This window comes from Pteropus alecto, unplaced genomic scaffold, assembly GCF_000325575.1.
Source record: "Pteropus alecto unplaced genomic scaffold, ASM32557v1 scaffold24, whole genome shotgun sequence".
Lineage (NCBI taxonomy): Eukaryota > Metazoa > Chordata > Mammalia > Chiroptera > Pteropodidae > Pteropus > Pteropus alecto.
This window is the reverse complement of record NW_006439192.1, coordinates 3,237,611-3,247,082: the sequence shown is the minus strand read 5'-3', so window position 1 is coordinate 3,247,082 and position 9,472 is coordinate 3,237,611. Positions and strand designations below refer to the sequence as shown.

General features: G+C 33.8%; 1 protein-coding gene across 2 annotated transcripts in view; it reads left to right on the top strand.

Moving 5' to 3' along the window:
• IDO1 (indoleamine 2,3-dioxygenase 1) overlaps nt 1-9,171 on the top strand; it is a 15,227-nt gene extending 6,056 nt beyond the window's left edge. Inside the window, exons 4-10 of one of the 2 annotated variants that reach the window (XM_006916282.3) lie at nt 2,472-2,590; nt 3,599-3,613; nt 5,186-5,285; nt 5,824-5,941; nt 7,037-7,088; nt 7,517-7,665; nt 8,691-9,170. In XM_006916282.3, the coding sequence (XP_006916344.1) occupies nt 2,472-2,590; nt 3,599-3,613; nt 5,186-5,285; nt 5,824-5,941; nt 7,037-7,088; nt 7,517-7,665; nt 8,691-9,046 (909 nt within the window). In that variant the 3' untranslated portion in view covers nt 9,047-9,170. Of the gene's footprint in view, nt 1-2,471; nt 2,591-3,598; nt 3,614-5,185; nt 5,286-5,823; nt 5,942-7,036; nt 7,089-7,516; nt 7,666-8,690 lie in introns of both variants that reach the window. The other variant, XM_025049870.1, reaches the window with a different exon arrangement.
• Nucleotides 9,172-9,472: the final 301 nt, after the last annotated feature.

The following is a 9,472-nucleotide window of genomic DNA, read 5'->3' as shown; positions in this document are numbered from 1 at the left end:
TAGATACCCAGTAGAGGTATTTCTGGGTCATATGGTAGCACTAGTCTTAATTTTTTAAGAAAACTCTATACTGTTTTCCATAGTGGCTGTATCAATTTACATTCCCTCCATCAGTGGATGAGGGTTCCTATTTCTCCGCATTCTCTCCAACATTTGTTATTACGTGTCCTGTTGATTATAGCTATTCTAACAGGTGTGAGATGGTATCTCATCGTGGTTTTGATTTACATTTCCTTAATAGCTAGCGATGTTAAGCATTTTTTCAAATATTTGTTGACCATTTGTATGTCCTCTAGGGAGAAGTGTCTGTTCAGGTTCTCTGCCCATTTTTTGATTGGATCATTTGTTTTTCATTGTTGTTATTGAGTTGTATGAATTCTTTTTATATTTTAGATATTAGGCTCTTATCAGGTGTTGCTTGCAAATATATTTTCCCATTCAGATGATTGTCTCTTTGTTGACAATTTCTTTTGCTGAGCAGCTTTTTAGTTTGATGTAGTCCCATTCATTTATTTTTGCTTTTACTTCTTTCGCCTTTGAGGTCAAATTCATAAAATCCTCTTTAAATCCAAGGTCTTTGACTTTAGTTCCTATGTTTTCTTCTATGCGTTTTATTGCTTCAGGTCTTATATTCTGGTCCTTGATCCATTTTGAATTAACTCTGGTGTGTGTTGATAGACAGCAGTCTAGTTTCATCTTTTGCAGGTGGCTTTCCAGTTTTCCCAGTGCCATTTATTGAAGAGGCTTTCCTTTCTCCATTGTATGTTTTTGGCTTTTTTGATGAAAATTATTTGCCCATATAAATATAAGTTTACTTCTAGACTCTCGATTCTGTTCCACTGGTTTGTGTGTCTGTTTTGCTGCCAATACCATGCCATTTTGATTACTGTCACTTTGTAGTATAATTGGAAGTCGGGCAGAGTAATGCATCCAGCCTCGTCCTTTTTTTTCTCAGGATGGCTTTGGCAATTCGGGATCTTTTGTGCTTCCATACAAATCTGATGATTTTTCAATCCATTTCTTAAAAAAATGTCGATCAGATTTTGATTGAGATTGCATTAAATCTGTATAATGCTTTAGATAATATGGTCATTTTAACTATGTTGATTTTTCTAATCCGAGAACATGGAATATCTTTCCATTTCTTTGTATCTTCTTCGATTTCTTTTAATAGGGTCTTGTAGTTTTCATTATATATGTCTCTCACATGTTTCTTAACAGAATATTTTAATTCCCAATGGAACAAGGTCTGCAAAAGGAATCACAGATACAAGTGTTACTTTAATAGTCAATGATTCTATTCTTTTTTTGTTCTCTTGGTTAAACCATCATCTCCAGGTACATTAAGCTAATCTGAAGCCACTTGGGTTACAGGGCCTATGATTTTTACAGAACTGTGGAGTGGGCCACATAGTCACACCATCTCTACCACTGAAGTCCCACCACTCACTAACCCTGATGGACCGTATATCCCTGTCTTTTGCCTGGTTAGATACATATTTCAAACATAGACTACTTATGATAAATATGACCTTAATTATTACATGGTACTGTCTGATGATAAACTAAATATAGTTAGATTAAGAAGATCAACTTTACGACTAATAGAGCAGTTGGAAAACATGGCCTGGGTATGGGGCGACAATGAACCTGCTGAGTGTACTTACCCATCAAGATTGCCCCATGGGGGTAGGAACCTTTTATTATGTGGCCAAACACAGAGCATAATTCTATAAGTAAAAGGATTAAAAAAATATATTAAGGAGAAAAGGGGACTGAACTGTAGTTTCACTTCTAAACTAAACAATTAGATGAGCCTCTGTACTTCCTCTGAGGAAGGGTGAGTGAAAGAGCTCAGATAAACCAAGAATGTCACTCCAATTGATATATTCTGCATGGAAATATAAAGCAACAGTAAAGGAGATTTCTTCTATCAACACGGGTAAGCCTTCAAGTCCAAGCACCAATGTCATTTTATGGGGAGGTTTTCTAAAAAATCATCCAGTAGAGTTTCTGTCAGCACTGTGCTCCAAGAGCAGCAATCTTTTTACACTTCTAGTACGTCTTATTTACAAATGACTTTCAGCTTCTTTGAGACAATTGATTTTATCTTTGTATTGCTGCTAAATAATGATTACCTTGTACAGAGGAGTTGTATGACAAATATTCATAGAATGGATAGATAAATAAATAATGGCAAATAACTCACAGGCCATTAGACAATCAAGGATACAGCTTTTGTTCCCCTTCTATCCCCCCTGCCCCATGATTAGATTATGTCCACATCGATACAAATTCAAAATCTAATCATTTAACAATTACTAGTCTAAGCTATGAAATGATGAATAGAAAAGAACATTTGTTTGTTTTCAAAGTGTCATTCTATACAACAGCTAATATTTTGGCACCTAGGAAGCAGAAGAAAGGGTAAGACACTTCAGAGTTTATACTAAACATTGTGTTTTACGTAGGTCCTGCCAAGCAATATTGCTATCCCTTATTGCAAACTCTCTGAGAAGCTGGGACTGCCTCCTATTCTGGTTTATGCAGACTGCGTCTTGGCAAACTGGAGGAAAAAGGATCCCCATGGGTATGTAAGCAGTGATTATAACAAAAATGAAAGGAGTGCATGTTATATTTAAATCAAAAGGGAGTTAGTCATTAGTTTAATTTTAGGCAGCAAAGCTTTCTTCTGTTTTGGGGATATGGTTTCTTTGGTGTATGTATTGTACAAATGTATTGCAAGTATATGAGAGAGAGGTGTATAATTAACACACAATGAAATGCACAAATCTTAAGTGTTCAGTTTGATGAGTCTATTATATGCACAAGTGTAGCCCTAAGCAAGACAGAGAATTTTTCTATAACTCAGAAATTTTTTATGTGACTATCCCCATTCAATTCTCCCCTCTATCCCTAGACAAATATATTCTGATTTATCATATTAAAAATCAGTTTTTTCTGTTTTTGAATTTCATGTCGATGAAATCATAGAACATGTATTCTTTGTATTTGGCTTCTTTTGATTAACATATTTCTGAGATTCTACTTTTAACTATCCAATTGGGTCTAAGAGTCAACACATCTTCAGCAGTATGGTCTGCTATGTATGGTCTTTTGGAGCAGTCTGCTCAGAATGTCGGCCTTTCCTGACCATTTAGTGATGGGATCTGCTACAATAAAGGGACAAGAGAATTGTAGTGCTCCGTGGCTCTGGGTGTGTATCTGCAGAAGAATATTCAGACATAAGAATAGCCCCAAATGAAAAGATTTCATCTAGAAAAAATTTTTGTTAGTTACAACCAGTTTTGACTATTCATGCATGGTCCTTGCAAATTTAATTTTTTATTTCACTTATAAAGTTTTAAGTTAAGTGTTTGCAATGACTACTTGAGAAATAAAAAAAACATTTTTCTTTTTTAACCAACTATGTCTTACTTTTAATAGTAGTATTAAATCTAATAACAATAGTTTATAAGCAATATTAAATTTAATAATAATAGTGGTATTAAATCTAATAACAATAACAAAACCGTGTTTAAATTGGTTTTCTTTGTCTCTTTCAATTGGTCCATTGCTTCATTGCTGCTTTCATAAGGCCCATGACTTATGAGTAAGTATTTTAATCTAAGAATTATTTGTTATTCAAAGTGAATATAAGTTTATAAGTATTCTTTAAATGCATTTATTAAAAGGCCAATTGAACTCAGGTAAAAAAATAATTCAGGTAATTAAAGAATAAATAATCCCAGTCCTTAATTATATTTATGACTGTGATATGACTGTCTGTTTGATATTATAGCTATAGATATATATGAAAATAATACTTGCATATATATAAATAAAATTAATATGTATAATTACAAAATGCACATACATTTGTGTATCTATGACTTAATTACCTCAGTGGCCAGAACATAAATCTGTTCTTTTTGACCCAGTCCTTACTATTTTTGATCTATGTAGTAAGTTGAGGCTAAATAAATATCATAGTTATAAGCATGCCGTGGTGAAACTGGACTCATGAGTAGGAAAAGATGTATATAAAAATTGTGCAAATTGCTATTTCATTGAGAGAAGGGGTAAGAAAATAAAGTACGGGAAGCTCCAATCAAATAAAAGGGAAGGCGGAGGAATCCCTGCAACAAGTTATTTAGGCTGAGTCCTCTAAAGAGTGTAGGAATTACCTAGAAGAAAGAAAAAAAAATGACGATATTCATAGTGGAGGATAAAGCAAGAGTGAGGGCCCGGAAGTGATAAAAATCTTGGTGCATTATCAGAACTGAATGAAGGCTAGTATTGCTGATGAATAATGAATGATGAAAGTAATGGTATGGAAAAGGGATAAAGAAATAAACTTTAAAAAAAGATTATGTAAGACTTGGCTATGGTAAAGGGTTTAAACAGTATTTTAAAATAAATAGAAAGCTATGGATGGTTTTTAAATGAGAGAATGATATCATCAGCCCCATTGTACAGCTGGGAACACTGAGGCAGAAAAAGATGAAGTATCTTGCTCAAGCTAACATAGAAAGTAAGCTGAAGAAATGCTCTGGCTTCAGAGACCATGAATTTAACCACCATTAAACTCATAGATACACAGATACTGAGACCAGTTTGTACCAATGCAAAACTTCAATAAAAAAGAAAATGGGGTCTAATCAGTTATTTGAATTTTCCATTTCATTCCTTTGTAAGGCAGATAAACCACTGAAATTGAATCAGATTCACAGATAAAAATACACTTATTTAAGGAAAAAGACTACTTTTTAAAATTATACCTCACAGATAGCTCTACAAACATTGGATGTTTATATGTATGTTTGTATACCTGTATATGCATGTATACATGTATGCATGTATATGCATGTATACATGTATGCATGTATATGCATGTAAAAAATTAATGCGATAACAGAAATGGTCTTGGAATTTCTAGTTCCAAGTCCAGAATGGAATTTTAATTCCCAGCTTAATCTTCTATTAATTATATAATCTTAGACCATGGACCTAACATTATTATTCCTGACTTTGTAATGAAGATAGTAAAACCTGTCATATTTATATCATGAGACCATTTTGAAAATAAAATAGGACAAGTAAAAGTGCTTAAAAACTATAAAGTACTCAATTAAAATACCAATATTTTTGCTAAATTCTTGACTTCCTTGACTTATTTTCTTAGAAACATGGACATTCTGTTTTCGTTTCCTGGTGGGGACTGCAGTAAAGGATTCTTCCTCATTTCTCTATTGGTGGAAATAGCAGCTGCTTCTGCAATAAAAGTATGTCCATCCACACTGGAAAATTTGCATCTTGATTCACATAAGTAGAGCAATCACTTAGTAACTGAACTATATTATGTGTAAAATAGCTTTGTCCTGACTAAATATAGCATTAGATTATTTAATTGAAGGTAAAGCTATCATCTGGTAGAAACAAATATTTTTGTGAATTGTCTAAAATATAAAGTATAAAAGCCATAAATTTAGACTCAAACTTGAAATCTCTTCAAGAGAGAAATATTTTCAATGCAATTTGGAACTATATCACATACTGACATAAATATAATGGTTTTGACTATTAGTAGTAGAAATAAAAATACATAAAACTCTATAAACTTATCTTTAAATGATAAATGAATAAAGACAAATTGAAGCTTAATTAAATATAAGAAAATTTGTCAAGCAATTAAAGTGTATCCAACCCTAGAAAGAAGTGGAAATCCCAAATTTAAATTAGGGATTAATATTGAGGAAAATTTTATTCTCTGCTACTGTTTAGTGCTAGGAAATCTTAAGTGTTTGTCCTTTTATTTTAAAGGTCATCCCCACTATATACAATGCAGTACAACATCAGGACCAAGAAACTTTGCAAAAAGCACTGCATGTTATTGCTTCTTGTCTGGACGAAGCCCTTAAAGTGTTTCACCAAATTCGTGGCAAGTATTGTATGCCCTACAACATTTTAGGCCTCAGTTAAATGTTTCTGATTATCTGAGATATAGAGTTGTTGACAAAATGGAAGCAAAAATAACTCTTGGGTATGTTTTTACTTTATTTTATCTCACTAAATCTTTATACTTTCCAAGTGGTAGGTTTCATCATGTCCATTTCACAGACAAGGGAATCTAAATTTGGAAAGATAAGATAAATGTTCTAAGTTATATAGATAATAAATATTAAAGACAGAATTCCAAGTGAGATCTGTTTAATGCTAAGAACTATCCTTGCCTCCCACTAAAAATCCTTGGAGAAACTTGCCAAATGAGCAAGCTGTTTTAAGTTCTGAAAGACTTAGCTTCTGCTTGATAGGAGCTCTCTGTGAATTCTTCTTTTTCACAAGTTAACTATAAAAAAACATTGAAAACTACTGAGCTCAAAAGTAATTGCTAAATTACTATCTACAAAACAATAACAATACTTTAAAAAAGTTATTAACATAAACAGGATTTACAAAAGGAAATTTACTCTGTTGGATGGCCTTAACACATATGTGACTGTGTCGTTGGGATTTGAGTTACTGCTGAATAATCCTTGGCAAGAAGATTGGCTGGCCTTCTAATCAAATACATTAACAAGCTTTGGTGTGGGAAGAAAAGGGGGACTTAGCAATGTGAGCTATATGGCCTCTGGAATTTTTGTTTTTGTTTTTCTTTTTGTTTAGATTTTTTTCTTTCTTTATCGAATAATTTATCTGTTATGTTAGTAAGTATGTGAAGTAGCCTTAAATAAATTTGACAGTTTAATTAGTCTGAGGATAGGCGGTAGGTGGGCCCAAACTCTTGGACACAAGCTGTGTGTTGACCCTATGGTAGACTTCATTCAGGAGACACAAGAGATGAACTGACAGAGGGCTCACCTGACAGAGAGCAGGTGAGTGAGAGCTTGTCTTCAGGGGATTTTTCTACACTAACGGACCTAATCTCTTTCCTGCAGCCTCTGCTTTTTTTTTTTTTTATCAATTATTTAGAGTATCTTGATTTCCTCTGATATCTCTGATACTACTTAACTAAACACATCTCATCTTTTTACAGATTATGTGGATCCAAATCTATTTTTCAATGTTCTTCGCATATACTTGTCTGGGTATGTAGTTATATGCTTGAATTTTTCTCTTAAACAATTAACATAAAGAATACATCAAGTTCCCTTTGCTGGTCTCCACTATACATCAGGTTTTAAAACAGTTTATATCCTAAAGTACTTGTTGTAGAAAAAGAATATTCTCTCTGTTATTACTTGGTCGGGCATGCACTGGATTATGCAAAGAAAAGCTAGTCATTTTAAAGAGAGAGGAATGATCTTTACTAATGCAAAGATAAGTTTACTTCATAGAATGCTTAGGCCAAACTTGCTCATAATCATATTATTATGTGGAGTGGAAAAGGGAATGTGGAAGAAGAAGAAGAAAATCTATCTCGTGCTACTTTCCATTCATCCTCTAGTACAAGATTTTCTATATGAAATTTTGCAATTAATCTAAATAAGGAGTATTTTTTTCCTTCTTGGCCCAGCTGGAAAGGCAACCCCCTGCTGCCAGAGGGTCTACTGTATGAAGGCGTCTGGGACACCCCAAAGAAATTTGCTGGGGGTAGTGCAGCCCAAAGCAGCATCTTTCAGTGCTTTGATGTTCTGCTGGGTATCGAGCAGAGTGCTGGTGAAGGTGAGTAGAAAAAGACAAATAATAATCATCTCTTATGTTAATACAATAGTAATATAATGTCTAAAAATGTCTTCTAATTAGCATCTTACATGAGCTTTTCTGATACTTTTCTGAGAATCAGTAAGGTAGAGACTTTATTGACATTGTTCCATTTCACAGAAGAAACAGCAGAAACTAAAAGAGGATGAATGACTGGTTCCCTGTTAACCAGCTAGAATGCAATGAAGCCAGAACTCAAACTTAAGTTCATCACCCTCTTGATCTTGACATTTAGACCTGAATATAAGACCTGATTGACCGTGGTCAAGCCAATATCACATGTTCTTAAAATATACAATCAAATTTAGAAAGTTACCTGCAAATGAGATCAGACTGTGCAGATGAGATAGTAGAAGTTGGAGAGGTGGATACTTCAGACAAGAAGAGAATTGACCCTGATCTTGTTCAGCCATCCTGCTCCCCTAGCAACCCAGGGGCAATGCCTGTATCAAAGGTTAAAGATGAGCCATACTCGTTATGTTCCTCCTGAGGGCTTAGAGAAAGACTTCTTTCTACTTCTCTCTTTTTTCCTAAACTTTTATTTTGTACTGCAAGGGAAAAGCATTGGGCTGGGTGAAAATATGCCTTTTTCTTAGTTTATTCACTTATTTAAAAATAATCCCTTAAACATCTTGGACTCAGTGTCATGATCTTTCAAGTACAGATTATAAATTCCCTGCCTATATCATCAGCTTCTTATAAGGATCAAATGCAGTAGAAAAATGAGAAAGAAAGCACAAGCAAAAATCTTTATTATGAAGGAATGAGTTTAGCTCATCTGTTTTTCAGAATTGAGTATATTTACAATAATTATCATTAGTAGGAACAAGACTAATAGCTTCTAACAGGATGTTTATAACTCATTGCCTCATGCTGCAGTGTTGGCCTGTGATCTTCTACCCACTCTGATCTCACTCTGCCCTTCTCCCCTGGATTGGGGAATACCTCAGTCTTCCTACTAACTCCTCTTTCTTTTTTTTGGTTAGCATCAGCTGCTGAATTCCTCCAAGAAATGAGAACATATATGCCACCAGCTCACCAGAACTTTCTTCGTTCATTAGAGTCAGGCCCCTCAGTTCGTGAGTTTGTCCGTTCAAAAGGTGATGCTAGCCTACAGAAAACTTATAATGAATGTGTGGAAGCCATGGTCCTCCTGAGAAGCTACCATTTGCAAGTAGTAACTGACTACATTGTGACTCCTGCACGTCAGCAGTCTAAGAAAAACCAAAAGTCTGAAGAGCCATCCAAACGGGAAAATAAAGGAACTGGAGGCACTGACATCATGAATTTTCTAAGGAACGTAAGAAGTACAACTGTGAAGGCCTTGATGGTGGAAGATTAATGTAACCCGTGTAAGGGTACATTTTGTCAGGACAGAGATGTCTCTCTATATTAATACTACTCATTATATCAGATGCATAAATTAATATGTAACAACTTCTTAATAGTATATTATTAAAAATTTTTAAATAATTTTTCTGATGTCTATGCATTTCTTATATGAAAACAATAAAACACAATTATATTAGAAGTATTATAACCTACATATTGTAATTAGAATATAATATTGAAATTTAATAAAAATTGATATGATATAATGTCTAAAATTGCTTTATTTGTAACTATAATTAAATATTGATCCAGATGAAACATACTCCACACTGCTACCCTTCAAGCAGAATTAATAGATTCCTGTATTTTCCTTATAGTAGTATCACACTTTTTCATAATTACCTATTTACTTCATGATACCAGAGACACTATTGTT